Source organism: Achroia grisella, unplaced genomic scaffold (assembly GCF_030625045.1).
Source record: "Achroia grisella isolate CSIRO2021 unplaced genomic scaffold, CSIRO_AGI_Agris_v1 utg848, whole genome shotgun sequence".
In the NCBI taxonomy this organism is placed as follows: domain Eukaryota; kingdom Metazoa; phylum Arthropoda; class Insecta; order Lepidoptera; family Pyralidae; genus Achroia; species Achroia grisella.
The window spans coordinates 1,147,431-1,163,715 of record NW_026713041.1 but is presented as its reverse complement, the minus strand read 5'-3'; the positions used below and the strand labels follow the sequence as shown (position 1 = coordinate 1,163,715).

The 16,285-nt window shown below is 30.3% G+C and overlaps 2 protein-coding genes and 1 pseudogene across 2 annotated transcripts in view; 1 reads left to right on the top strand and 2 right to left on the bottom strand.

Annotated features, from left to right (window-relative positions):
- Positions 1-666: 666 nt before the first annotated feature.
- LOC131852398 (uncharacterized) lies at positions 667-11,334 on the bottom strand (annotated as a pseudogene).
- Positions 11,335-12,677: 1,343 nt separating this feature from the next.
- Positions 12,678-15,252, top strand: LOC131852371 (uncharacterized). The gene is made up of 4 exons (XM_059203044.1): positions 12,678-13,527; positions 13,603-13,770; positions 14,509-14,718; positions 15,065-15,252. The coding sequence occupies exons 1-4, from the start codon at positions 13,405-13,407 to the stop codon at positions 15,224-15,226; spliced, it is 663 nt and encodes a 220-aa protein (XP_059059027.1). The 5' UTR covers positions 12,678-13,404; the 3' UTR covers positions 15,227-15,252.
- Positions 15,253-15,546: 294 nt separating this feature from the next.
- The window catches only part of LOC131852361 (dynein axonemal heavy chain 10), an 83,630-nt gene continuing 82,891 nt past the window's right edge, over positions 15,547-16,285 (bottom strand). The window contains exon 91 of the mRNA XM_059203031.1: positions 15,547-16,097. Within this exon, the coding sequence (XP_059059014.1) occupies positions 15,951-16,097 (147 nt within the window). The 3' untranslated portion in view covers positions 15,547-15,950. The remainder of the gene's footprint in view (positions 16,098-16,285) is intronic.

The window sequence follows — 16,285 nt, the reverse complement described above, 5'->3', positions numbered from 1 at the left end:
ATTAATGAATATTATTTTAGTGTTCATAATATTTTAAATAGAGCGAGGCTCAAATCATTGAAAGGTGAAAGAATTCATTAAATCGCAGAAATAAGATAGGTACAAAAATTGTGATATCGAATAAAAAAAAATTTGTATGTGCGTATAATTTATTATATTAATCTGATTACTTAGTAATTATTGCAAACTCACTGGAATTGTCTAATCTTAACAATCGTTCAATAATCTCATCTATAATCAATACTTATAGCTGCCTCTTTCTCTGTAACAATCATCACAATATCCATCACGTTACTTGAATAAAAATATACACTAATAATACCTAAATACATATATGTATAGTAAATTTTAGACAGATGTTATTCTTGCTCAATCCAAGATAATTGACTATCGGCGCTAAAACGTTCATACGACTACCATCTTTTCTACTGTTACTCATTCCATATTTAAATTTTAATGTGAGTTTGTTGTTTTTGTATTAAGTATTGAATTGAATTGAATCCATAATCAATTTTTATTTAATTTCATTTACTAGCTAGCAGATTTATCTGCGACTAGCGGTGGCACTGTCACCATTGTCACCCTCGTTGACGATGCTGGGGGTGTCAGGGAGGTTTGGAGTGGTGTTAGTGATGGTGGTAGGAGTGGTTGGGGTGGTCGGAGTTGTCAACCCAGCTGGTATGGCGATGTCGTCAGCAGCGGTTGTTGCAATCACCAGAAGCAAGCCAAAAGCGAATAGTGCCTGAAATTACAAAATAGTAAAATGTAGTTGCATTATATTTAGGTTAATAATTAAGCAGTGACTTTTAGCCACGATTTCGCTATAAATCTTTATATAATATATTAGTTGCTACCTTCGAATTCCTGAACGTTTAATAAATAAGATTTCTAAAACAAAAGTAGCCTAAGTAACTCCTTATAATATTAAATATGCAATAAAAGCTAGTGAAAATCGGTTCAGCCAGTCCAGTCCCATCAAAATAGTCTTCCAGACCCCTTAGGTAAGTATTTATTATTCGACTTATCTGTACACAATCGACTACTATGTATCGTGATCAGTCTGCATCCTATCACGTCCACATTTATCTATTTGTCAATCTAAGCAACATGGTAATGGAACGAAATTCGACTAGCTATCTTTTATAGTTTTGCTTGCTCACGTTATTAAAAATAAAATGTAATGACGCTGTTGTTGCTGCAAAGGTACCTAATCCTAAACATGAACTGTCCGTATCTTAAGTGTCATTGAAATTCGTTCAGTCTTATGCCCCTAAGTAAATAGGTAAAAAAATTATAACTTACAGATTTATATCCTATGTGTATATCTCGTTAACGCCTATTGTTTTTATTACACAATATTATCATTAGTTTTATATTTATAACTGTAAGTATATATTTATATTTATAATATAAGTAATATTATAAAAATGTAACGGATTTTGTTATAAAGTAGACTCCGGAAGAAAATTCCGGAACCACAAAGATTTGAGAAATTCTTTCACTATTTGAATATATTAATATTACAGAGGTACATGAAGTCGAGGGTGTTTACTAGTTTTATTATAAAATTCATAGACTACATAATAAAGTATTGATAATTACTTACGGCGAATTTTCCCATGTTGAATGAATGAAGTGATGAAGAACTAGTAACTGTACAATCTCTTCTGGATTTGAGGAAGGAGTCGCCATGAATCCTTTTATATCTGCTGTAGATTGTGCGGTGCGTGTGAAATGATGAAATAAGCTTGGACAATTGGATAATCATAGAAATTGCTTCGGGAAATAATTAAAACGGACAATTACAATGACATTCGTGATTAGGAAAAAAAGACAGGTAAATGCAGGTTCGTCGAAGCACTCCTGTTGTATTGAATGGTTCCGTGCCATTACAACTTTAATTGATATTGTGAACTGCATCTGTAGTATATGTGCATATCAGCATTTATTATTTGTGAAAGTTTAAAGTTCAAGTTCAATATCTTTGAGATAGGGTCCTTGTGTTAGTACATTAAGAGATAATTTTGTGCGTCGAATTAATGTAAATAGTATGCGAGGCTTGCATACCCTCATCTGTTTGTTTAGTAATAAATTAGCATATAAATAGATTTAGCTACCTAAATCCTGAGTCATCATTTCATGTGGCATCTTTTAAACCAAAAGGAAGATCGACCTCACTGGACCCATATCTATATATGTTATAAACTCATAAACATAACTATATGTATACTACTCGAGGTGTAGTAATAAACAGTCAGGATTATGTTATAAATAAATAAATTAGTCATTACTTTATTAATAACTGTATTAATTACATCCAGAGAAAACAACATTCACAATGAAAAGAGTGAATTAATCACTTTAACATCTCTATTCTACGTTTTCAGTTATGACATCGAAGAGGCATTTGCTAATTGTATTCTATGTTTAAAGTTCCTTCTTTTCCATATTTGAAATTCCATTGTTGTCTACTTATAAATGAAGACCTTCTATTCATTGTAATAATCTCACTATGCACCGAAGGTTCTATTCAGGTATATAAACGTTATTGTGTGAAATGTATTGTTTCATGTTGATCGACAATAATATTACAATATAAGCGGTAACGTGGTTTGAAATATTTATTAATGTGTTGTCTCTTCATTAACAATACAAGGTAGTAAGTAGAGACAGCACCCGTAAGTAGTGGTAAAATTTGTGAGTTGTTACGATTTTATCAATTCTTTTAGTTTTGGATAACTTATTTGTCGAGGTATCCTGTAGCCTATACAACATTACGCTACAATTAATAAGAGATCGAGCCGCAAGAAAATTTTTGCTAAAACGGAGAAAAATTTGTCGCGCATCTTCATCAGGATCAGGTGGTTTGACAACATATCAAACTTTTTAAAAATGCATGAGTATTCCTCTTTTAAATGTCTCTTATTTGATGTCAATATACACACTGGAAGGGGCATAAGGGAGAGAGGGACGGATTTCATATTGGAATTGGAATAACTAGATACAGTAATTATATTATTAAGTTTATTTTATATTAATAACTGCTGTGTAATTTAAACAAATGAATTATTTAAATTATAATTACATTAATGATATTTTGTGTGCTTGTCGAAAACGTCCTTACTTTCCGTCGCGCGCATAAGGGGATGGATCTGAAACACGAAATAAAAAAATATATACCTTAATCTCCCTTATTCTGACTTTGGTGATCCAGCGATTCAGTATTCCACTTGTAAGCATCTCTTACGAACTCGAAAGCGGAATACGCGATGAGATTGTACATTGGTATTCTGTAAAATTTGATAGCCACTACATTGCACACACTCGAGAGCGAGATGGAGGTAAAACAGGCACTAGTGTTTTTTTTTTTTTAAATATAAACAAACTCGATAGCTCAATAGGAACTTTATATTTGACAAGTGATACCAAGTAGTACCTTGAGTGAAAAGGGTTGATAAAACGCTTACAGAATACCACAGTATCAAAATATACAGTTGAGTTAAATTTTATCAGGATACAAATACATATATATATATATATATATATATATATATGTTTGTGTGGTCTTCGATATTTAAAGTACTAGGTTTAGTGGTCTAGTCGTTCAACACACAAGGTTACAAATATTTGTATTCATAAGTATAATTGTTTGTCTGAATTATTTCTATATATATTAATTAACCATTTTCCATCACATTAGCCGTATGTTTGTTTGTCACCATCGTAGTAAAAAAAATATGTATTTATAATAAAAATATATAAGTAGTATTTCAATTAGTTGTACAGTACCAATATGACAAGAACTGCTTAGCGTGGCCATCTAATGGCGCTGTGTGTATTGTCCAAGGTTATTATCATTATTATATATAAAGTACCACTTGTCTAAGAAGAACAGAGTATATCTATTCATTTTAAAGAACTTACATTGGGTTGGTGGGTAGTTGGGCCTAGAACCCTCAACTAATGCCGGGCCAGAGCCTGTAAAAAGAGCATATCAAAATTTGCTTTATACAAATAAACTCATAATATTCTACAGGCATATATTTTACGGAAATTTGTACATAATTAACTGTTAAGGAACATTGTTAGTTCGAATTGCCATTCCGGAATTTGCCTATAAATTCACTGTCATATGAAACGTATGGTAAATAAAATGTGTCAGAGAGGTGACTACTACAACCTAGAGTAACTCTTTGTACAGTCTACCCCAACGACAATATTCATGAAACAGATTAGGCCTCCGTTTAAGAAACGTAAAAGTTTTTTAACTCACTGATCGGTTCGTAGCCACCGTTGTTGGAATTCTCTGTAACAAAAAATTAAACATTAACTATACAATAATCTGACTAAGAAGTATATATTTATTAAGAATATGAGAGATTATATAGACACTAATTGACCTAACACTGTGTCTAAAGGTACCCATCCTTTGAATCATAAATGCAGTGTGTGGTTCGCCGTAATATCGTAAATGTAAGTGTTTTATTAGGAAATAAAGATTATTATTATTATTACTTAAAATATGAGTAAAGATTAACTATAAGCCGGTAGGTCACTAACTTCATCAGGTCTTTTGCATGGTAAGCACAGAGAACTTAGATATAGTACGGAACAACTAACTTACCGTTTAGTAAAGTTTAGTCTCCATATAATCAAATAGTAGTAAAAGAGTTTATATATCTCTGGGATAAATGGAAGATAGTACCAAATTTGTAAAAATAATCCCAAAAATAGTCGTCAAACAGAAGTACATACGTCGTTTAAAATGGAATGGTCAATAAATTTAAAAACGTATTCGTAATCTACAATTGTATATTTAAAAATATACTCACGGTTTGTGGGCAAGTAGAAACCTGGGTCGGGGTTGCTGATTACTGTAACAATGGATAGTATATACTTTGTATTGCTATTATCATAGACTAACTGTGTAGTCATACTTTTTCTATACCATTATTATTTCATTGCAGCTTTTACATGTATATCACTTAAAATTAAATGAAATTTGAGACAACATTGTCTTTTAAATTTATTCAAAGTATTTACATAAATTAATATTTTAATTTTTCAATTTAAAATTTTTATTAAATTTAGTAACTAAATACAAAAACTTACCGATTTGGTCGCCGTTTTGACCTGTAAAATAAAATGAATTAGTAAAATTGTATTTTTGTAGAGAAGTTTTACTAAGTAAATCATAATGAATTTTCAAAATAGTCAACTAATTACGACATGATTAGACATACATATGGACGTGAAACTTTTCGTGTACAAAGGCTGTACCACAAAGGACATAGGGTCTTTTATTACCAAAAATATGTCGAATTCCGGATAATAGCTAATTTACAATAACTTTATATTAGTATTCTCACCATTTGTGGGCCTGTAGAAACCTGGGTCAGGGTTGGTGATCACTGCAACGATAAATTGTACTTCAATGGAAAATGACATTTCATTACGTGATTACATATATTCAATTTCAAATATACATATAGGAAACATGCAGAATAGTATATTAAGTGTATATAGTGTAATGGTAGTAGGTATGAAAGAAAAATACAACCAGCAGACCAATTCAATAAGCTAAGCAAGTAAGTAAGCAATATATAGTTATACATAAAAAGAAATAGGTACGACAATGATGCTTAATAATAGCTAGTGTATTTTGTACATAAAACATAAAACCATATGTGCTTTTTTACAAAATACACTGAGTACATATAGAATACATGTTCCCTGTTCGTCTGTGTGTATGTAACGATAATATTATAAACTCCAATGAATTTAAATGCGGTTCATGACTAATTTTTTCTTCAGTAATGTTTAAATATATATAATTCGTTAGGATTTTGTGTAAGTGTTTTAAGTCATAAACACACGTGACTAACTAGGGGCAACACGCTAATACATAATAAAATAAATCATAACAACAAAACGTTTCACACCGAAGAAACTACCTTTGTTTACGAAATTAATTTGACCATGTTTATGAGAATTTCTCTCTATATAAATGTACTTAACAAAATAATAATAAAGTTTTAAATTGCAATGTTCGGTCATTAACTACCATGTCCAAAATTTATCGAACTGACTCTGCCGATACATAGTTTATATACTATGATAGCAAACAAGCTACACAGCCTATCTTATAAGAAACGGTAACCGTAGCCTATTGAAGCCAAGAGTATACAACACGCATTGCCTATTCTTAAGAGACCCTATTGAAATACGCCACGCTATAGTGTCTAGAGAAAACCTTACCAGGTAGTTCATTCGACAATATAAGGGTACGTGATTATTTTTAAATAAAACTATCATGCCATGCAATAGAGTAACTTACCGTCTTGGTTGGGTTCGCTGTTCTCTACGACTCTAACTGAAAATGTATGAAAAGATATATTCAATTAATCTAACCCCTAATAGAATTGTAAATATTGATAACAGAGAATTTTAATCTACATACTAATTTTCTGTGAATTTTTAAGATGACTACGATATTTACGGAATGTTTTGTACAAATATTATGTACTGCTACGAGTATGTACGAATATATTTTACCTCTATAATCGGGTTGGTTGTTGTCCGCTACATTGACTGTAACAAAGGAGTTGAAAGTGGAAATGTAAAGCAGTTGTAGTAATCAGCGTTAAGTAACATGATTGTATGAACTACAGGCTAGAAATATTGAGAAATAAAGCAGACAACAGGTTAGAAGATAGCGTAATTATTGCGAGAAATTAATATGGACCACGAAAACATAAATTACGAGTACAAAGTTGTAAAACATTGTGTGAATGTGAATAGAACAGGCTGTTTAACACACGCATTTGTAGCTACATCTAAATTTCTTGTCCATTCTTCTTGACCATTTCTTCCTCATTTGTCATTTCTATCTGCATTTCGAATTAGCGGTAGAGTAAACTACCTGTACTTTTCACTATACCGCCAATTCGGGAAACTTAAATGTAGTATTAAAGATTGACATCATACCTCTATCTTGAGCTGAAGCCATCGCTGCTAATGCAACAAGGACGATCTGGGAAACAAGAAGCAACTTCATTATGTGATGGTTTACGAACAGTGCAATGAATTAAGGAATTTGTTTTGAATTCGACACAAACAGTGATACTTTCAGTCTAAGTTACGGATTAGACGATGAAGCATTTATGTATTTACTGACATGTTGATAATCTAATGTCAATAGATGATTTTGCTTTTCAGATAAGATAATTGTGACGCTCTATCTATACATTCGAATCTACACGGTACATCTATATAACAAAGGTTAAAAAGTTTTTTTACGTGTGCTACATCTCAACTATATCCCATGTAATTTGGCATACCATTATAGATAATAGTAATAATACCTCTGGAGAATTCACACAACGCCATCTAATCCTAAGTACTCTTTTGTAAATACATAACAACACCTAGACCGATACAAACATCATTCTTTGACAAACATCACTTGATGAGTACAAACGTTTACACAGTGCGAGAAATTGAAACCGCGACAATCGGAAGTAACGCTGTATGCTAAACCGTAAGACCACCGAGGTCGTCAATTTAGACCGAGATTTATTTTGAACTTACAATTTTTTTTTTATTACCGTACACTTATTCGAGATTTGCTAAGTATTATAGTATAATATACTTTTTATGTCTATATTATTTTATCTCAATCTATTTTGACAATAATACAGTAGTATACTTTCAACAAAAGTTAGATCAAAAAATATTAATACATATATTTTGATCTAACTTTTGTTGAAAGAGCTCACCAAATAGATGTGAAATTCAACTCTGTGTGTGAAATTACCTAACTATTAATAATTATCTAACTTTTTTGTTGATTCTCCATTGTATGAAAAAAAAAAAAGTATAGGTAGGACCACAACATTAGGTAAATGTTTATAACAATTTACTAGAAACCTATATCTATAGGTAGGTACAATATTTATTGCGATCTCGCAAATATTTAGATGTTTATCTATGAAATGTCTCCGGCGACGCACTTTAGTTTGATTGATAGACTTCCGGTATTGAAATATTCATTTTGAAATATTTCACGAATTCATATAAAATAATCAATGTATTGTATGTACCTATATCATCTCGTGTATTTTGAATGTCTCTGTTCTATAGTCGAATGTTCGAGACATCAGACAACTGACGTTGGTAATTGTTTTTCTTATCATTTATTTTATTTATTCTACCACTCATTCAGAAAATAGACTTGACACAAAAAGATCTGAACGTTGCTCTTTTAAATAAATGTTGCTCAGCATTACATTTTTTATATTTTGTGTTAATACAAATTATTAAACAGAAAAGAAAGTACAATAAACATACTATTATGGCACTTATCGGCCATTGACTCTACTGTGGCTTAGGTGTTACCTTTAATTTATATGTCAGAGATGTTGCTGTAGAGCAACACATATGCACTGCTGCTTTACATATATAAAAAGGTAAGAATATTGTGTGTAAATACGTTAGTGGTTGATATGGATGGATGTTTGTTACTCTTTCACGGAAAAACTACTGAATGGGTTTTGATGGAACTTCAGAGTAATATAGCTTATACATCAGCTATAGTTTAACACATAGGCTATAGTTTAGAAATATATTATTTGAATTGAGCGAAATATAATGATAAATGTCAAGTAAGTGTTATACAGACGAAGTTGCGCGGATCAGCTAGTTCGTAATACAATCTAATATTTAACTTTATAATTACTTATTCAGGTATATGCCTATTAGTACTCACTATTCACGTAGGTATTCCAAACTATCTACAAGGAAAACAAAGGAGCAATGTGTACAAATAGAATTTAATAATATTATATATTACTTTTTAATTTACAAAACTCTATACCTATTGATTGATAATAACACTACGTTATACGTATATTATACATTTTCTTTCATAAAATTAATGACACACATTCAATATAATAAAGGAATCAGGTCAGTATCTACTTACTTATGAGAGAACAAACACTTTCTAAAACACACTAAACTATATTGTATTAGTGTACGGTTTATATCACGGGACAGGAATTTGATAAGTGACTGGTTTTTAATAAAAATTGCTGATTAATTAATTGATACTAGTACGTCAACTCGTAATGAAAAGATAAGTAGGTAATCGCCAATTTATCTCTAATGTAAACAAACTTTTCGTCACCGGCTGACTGACTATCAACGCACAGTTAAATCGCAATCGTAAAAAACTTTAATAAACACTAACCAGATAAATAAATATTTACCAAATATTGAACGCTTAAAATAGTTACTCCACCAATACAGAAGATTCCTTGCTAAATAAAGACTAAATTATTATGCCATATCTTTCCATATGACAAACTCTACATATATCTACCCGTTCGGTGGCTCATTTTACTAATATTCCAAACGCGGAAGTTTTATGAATGTGGATGGATAAATGTTTGTTATTCTTTCACGCAAAAACTAGAATGAATTTTAATGAAACTTTCCAATTTATATATATTTATACATCAATATTCTATAAATATCACGCGGGTGAAACCGCGCTAGTCGTTTATAGATGAGGCAGGTAATATAAGATGTCTGAAAATTACAATGGTAAAATTAGTCAATAAAATTGACACCAGTGATTTGGCGGTGCTGAAGTATGTAGATTAGGAAGTTAGGTTAGTATCCTAAGTACGACTAGAGCATCCTATAATGACGTCAATTTCCGACTATTGGCTCCTGACCATGGTGACAGAACCATTAATCAAGGCTGCTACTCGCTATGCAAATAGATGAATAATGTTTGTTTTTTTTTTTTTGGTCTGACGAGACATTACATCATCTTCAATTAATGTTTAATTTATAAAATCTATAGGTATATACCAAGTTTTGTGTAGTGAGATAAATATTTAAGTAGGTACCTATTCTTTTAACTCTAATATACCTAATTGAAGTTATCTAAGTATAATTAACTTGCTGACACGACTACATTTTTTTTAAGATCCTGTTACACGAAAGCATTTAGGATTTTATCTTCGACAGACAATCTAAAGTTAGTAAAAAAGGGTAAGATAACAAAAAAAAAAATAACCCAGTGTTGTCCATTAAATTGCCATACCTAGTCAGGAATATGTTATTGGTGTCATTTGAAGTACTAAGGAATTAATAGAAATATATTTCTAAAACACACAAAACATTCATAGAAATCGCCCAGACAAATAGAAACCATCATGTTCAAGAGTACAAAAATCGAATCTGCCTGCCTGTCTGTTGTTTATAGATCAAGAAGAAATGTAAAAAGATCACATTTGGATAAAAATGAAATTTATAGAAAACCTCGATTGGAGGAAGACCCGGTACCAGTAGTGCACTGCCCATGCGGTGTATCGATATATCGCATTTGTTAAGAGTAGCCTGATATGGACATGAAAGGTCCATTTGTGGAGGCCTATCTCTTACAGCTTATGAATATAGGTAGAAAGGACAGAGTCACTTAAAAATATATTATAAGGTATTATAAAAAACATTACAATATATAACTAGATATTCCTATTTAAAGAGAAATTGACACAATACCCAAAATTAATGTATTTAGAGAGATCAAAATGTTACACTTGATAACAAGCAAGGTCACTAGCGATAAAACTTAAATGTAGACTTGTATCAAGGTACAGTTAAATTCTTACTAAGACTTGATTTATGTCTCGCGTTTACCAACTGTACTCAGATTTAATAATAATAATTATTATAATAACACTTCATTGCAGACTTTTTTTATGCTGAAATTAATTTATGGTATATAAAAAATCGAGATATACGCAAAGACATAAATTTGCGTATATCTCGATTTTTTATATACCTGTAAGAAGTTATGTTGAAATATATATTGAAAGGCTTTCAATGTATTAATCTAACTAGGTTTGATTTAAATAATAGATTGCAATATTAATACAAATTTTTAACGGCGTTTCTATCGCTGGAAAGTTGGTCTGAAATATTTTTACGGCGTCTGCCATATTTGAACTCGCGACCTATCTGTCGAGGTACTAAGTATAGATGTATATTGTATTTAACTAAAAGAACATCAACAATGACAAAGACATAGATGTAGAGAGTTACTTTTTGGGATTCGAGTAGATTTATAAAAAAGTTCAATATAAAAAAAAATTAAATAAGAAATATATTAATTATACTACTTACCACAGCAACTTTCATTATTAAAAAAATACGAAAAATAATTGGGCACAACTGAAACGGAACGTATCAAACGTATAGTTAATGTGTTATTACATTGTGCTAAGCGTATTCTTTTATAGTGACGGCTAGATAACCTACACCGACCCGGGTAAATATTTTAAGATTCGCTTATTTAAACACACTAAGGTTCCATTGAACATACATACGTCGTTTTCCTTTATGGATTCCGCTAAATTTACTCATTTATTTTGACAATGTTTACAAAGTCTGCTTGTGGACGCAAATATTGATTGTTTCCCGTGAAAGGTGGTGTAATTGTACGATAGTGTTATTTATATTAATTGTTTTTGTTTGTTAACAGGAAAATTACTAAAAATATAGGTATTAATACTGAGAATATTGTTGTTTTTATTATTTATGCCTGAAACAACTGCAATGGTAGTTCTGTAAGATTGTATTTTTGTATGTTATCCCCTATATTTGCTAAATCGAGTTCCGTATTTTTTTATTTAATAATAATTTTGTTAAGTTTAAAGTATACACCTAACTAAATTTAAATTTATGGAACAAATTAATTAAACTTTAAAGTACTCCGTATTTTTTTATTTAATAATAATTTTGTTAAGTTTAAAGTATACACCTAACTAAATTTAAATTTATGGAACAAATTAATTAAACTTTAAAGTAAAATTTAATTAATTTGATATTTTTTTTATCTAGTCCCAAGCTAAGCAGAGCTTGTATTATGGGTACTAGACAATTGATACATAGTTTTTTTTAATATATATGTACATAATATACATAGAAATCACCCAGACCGACACAAACAATGATACTCATGTTTGTACCGTGCGAGAAATCGAACCCGCGACCATCGAATAGTAAAGCGATATGCTAAACCACTACACCACCGAGGCTGTTAATTTGATAATATGTCATTCAAAATACGCTAAACGGTTTAAAAATAAATCTATAGAATAAAGATATCAAATTCTATAAAAAAAAATGTATCTACCTAATTTTTGTAAATTATTAATTTAAAAACATCTATAAAAATGTGATATGTAGGTGCTTCGTAAAAATTTTGAATTAAATAAAGTGTTATTAATTTTTTCAGGCAGGTTTTCCACTTAAGTATATGTTTTAATTAATATAAAACAATATTTATCATCCAGCTTATTCATTTTTGAGGTTAGTTTTTCATTTTCATAGAATTTTACAATCTATGTACATATCTAAATGCAAATTTTTAGAAATATAAACTGTTCTAACGTAAATTGCTTTGTTGTAATTAATTAACAATGATTAACACGAAATTAACTAAATATTGTCCACTTTTTGCTGTTTCATAATTACGGACAACTAAGAAAATCGAATGTGAGGGAGATGTGGAACACACCTCGGGTTACCAACAGTGAAATTAATTATTGTGACTGAGTAATGTTAGTATCAGATTTTTTTTTTTTTTCCATACAATTAATAGAGATATACCAAATTGTCACAAAGTACAATAGATTTAGTCATTCGAGCTGGATGTGAACCAACGAACTATGTAACAATTAATTGGTAACCAATTTATCGATTACTTATGGTGAATGTTTTAATTATATTATAATTAAAACATTTATCAATCAATGATATTTACGCAACTATTGTTTTAATATAGATCTTCGTAAAGTGTCTGTGAACTTCAATCAAAACACCAGTTAGTTTATTTACTTGCTGATTAGTGTCCCATTGCTATCAATGTACCATGTTCTATTTACTTCCACACGATCCCCTAAAGAAAACATCGATTTCTGCTGAATTCGCTACGTAGAGCTTATCTCATAACATATCCGTGTCTTGACCGCTTAATCGATTGTCATATTAAATATTTGACATGGAGAAGATCACAGTTCACGTTAAATAATTTCTACAAAACTTTGATTATAATAAAATTATGCTATGATTATTCTCAGCATGCTTACATAGCGTTAGAATAGAACCTTTTGAAGGGTGCTGATCACATGACATAAGAGTACTTCTAATAAGATATAAAAATATTGTACTAAAACAATTTAAATGTATTTTAATAATATAGCAATTTGGTGATATTATTGTTAATTGAAATGAAAATGACAAACCCAATTCGGAATAATTACTAGACAGCTGTACAAGTATCTTTCTTTTCCCCAAACTAATGGATACAGATTAATAAAAAAAATAAAAATGTCAAACTTGCTTAAAAACGTCCACGAAGGAGCTCTCAATGTTTTTAGTTCTGAAAATACTTATTTAGTTTCAGGAACGTATGAATATTATCATTATTTGTGTGATGGATTTGATGACAAGGTGGTTACTGTAATAAAAATTTGTATAACACGTACACAAAGTCATGAATTTGAGGTTAATATGTTTATTTTGCAGGGTTGGGGATGTGGCTACAGAACTTTGCAGACAATATGTTCCTGGATGAACTACAACCATCAGAATAAGGATGTTCCCTCAATCAGAGAAATACAGGATATTCTGGTGCAATTAGAAGATAAGCCAAAATCATTTTTAGGATCAAGACAATGGATTGGCAGTTTTGAAGTAAAAATGTCACATTATTATATATTTTAAGATTTTTCAGAATGCATTGTGTTATTGTTAACTTTAGAATATGAGTGTAACTTTTTCAATAAATACTAAAATGTACATATAGAATTATAATAATAATAGAATTTGGGTTAAGTACTTGCAGACACTGAATAGAAATTTCAGGAAATATCTGCCACATTTTTGTATTGTCATATATTAGCGTTTGTAAAATAGTAGTTGTCTTTGGTAACAATGTTTTCCTATTTGGTTAGAATATACAAAAACATTGCTAAACTGCTATACCGCAGAGGCTGTGTTGTTTGGTTTTCTTTACAGTGTGCACATTGTGATAGTTGACTTTGTACAAGGTTACCTTAGTCTGGTAAAGAGTATAATTATTATTGTAATTGATTATATTGCTCCTATAGCAGCTGCAGAGAATATGTCATAAAGATTTAAATAAGTAGAATAATTAAATAAGTAGAATAAAAATATCGTCATATTTAACTATCACATTATTTATAATTAAATGTGACAATATTTTAATAACTATAAAGATAAGATGACAAGATTCTATCATTTTATATGTTGTAGGAAAACAATGTATGTGTATTTACATTAAGCCATCAACGACTGGATCAATTAGAATTGTAATTGAACAGCCTGTTAACTTTATAAATACTTCTTAAACATTTTGTTTGTAAACATTATTATTTTAAATTTCAGTATTAAATATGTTAATATTTACAGGTATGTCTGGTTATAGATAAGTTGTATGATGTCCCATGTAAGATAGTACATGTGAATAAAGGAGATGAGTTGCAGAAAATAGTTGACATTCTAGTGAACCACTTCAAGACGTTTGGGAGCCCCATAATGATGGGTGGAGACATTGATTGTTCATCTAAAGGAATCATGGGCATACATTTGGATGAAAGGGATGCAAGTTTATTGATAGTGGTTGGTAATATTATATCTTTATAAGTTCTCATTATGTAGTAAATAATGAGTTTCAATAATAAAGCTAACCTGAGGAAGTGAATGATTACACATCACATTACTTCCGCAAATTTGCTTAGCTTAATTAAAATAAAAATTGTAATATGAAGTTGTATGTCCCAAAATGATTTATACTATAATGTTTTAAAACTAGAATGACAAATAAGACTATGATTACAGACCTACTGAAAGATTAATGTCCGATCTTAGGTGGCAAACATCACCTATAGACAAGTAACTAAATTTGTGATATATATGGTAGCTAGCTAAATTAACTAGCTTTGTTAATTCTCTCATTATATTTCAGGATCCACATTATGTTGGCAAAGAACAGACACAAGAATTTCTTTTTAATAAGGGTTGGGTAAAGTGGCAACCACTACGGGACTTCTTAAGCTCTTCTTTTTACAATTTATGCCTACCACAAGTTAAAGCACAGTGTAAAAATACAAGAAATTACATTACATAATGATGATATGTAAATATAGACATATATACATAACATATATTTTTATGAAATAAAATTATTCCATTTATATTTTAATCAGTCTTTATTTAAAATCTATAACTACGGTAGACTTAAATGTTGTAATACTGACATTTTCATATCATTAAAATAATAATATTGACAATAGGTATACATATTAATTATATTTACTAGTCAAAATAACAGGATAAAGCATTGACGGTCAATTATAACAAACCAATAAATATTAACTAAACATTAAACTTCTTATTGTTTGGTTTAGAATACTTATTCAATAATACTTATATAATGTGACTCTACAGAATAATAAATTTATAAAGAAGGCTGTCATTGATGCTGAATTAGTAGACTAAAAGACGCAAATGCGAGGCTAAATGTGGAAGATAGAGTCAACATACACTGAATTGAGCCTATGGCATTATGAATCTTATTAGCTATCAGTCATTAAATACTACTTGACTATAAAAATTCAGTTGATTGTAACAAACCAATAATAGTATTGATATTAACTCAATATAAAATTCCTTATTGTTTGGTCTAGAACACTTATTATATATTTATATAATGTGACTAGAGTACGAGTATAATAGTTTCATAAAGAAGTCAGTCATCGGTGTAAATATAATGAAAATAGTTTAACATACACCGAATTGGATGTATGGTATTATAAACCTTATAAACTATCAGTCGTTAAACATATGAAAATTCAGTCTGTGTTCATGATTAAACAGACCCCCTGTAGGATCCAGTGGCTGCAGTGTTCCGCGGTCCACAGGTCTGACTCGAATACCAAGCCTACGCCCATAGCGTTGCGTCGCTGCGACGTGGTATATACAGGCGTCCGTAATGTATTCTGTAAGAAATTAATATTATAAATACTAACTCTTAACTGCCACTTGGTCGGCTTTTTTAGATAAAAGACACCTTACGCTGAAGTATATATATACAACCTAGTTATCAGAATCTGTCTTCACATCAAATTTCATCCAAATGAGTTCAGCCGTTTAGGTCTGAAACGACTCTGGTGTCACAGGAAGTTTA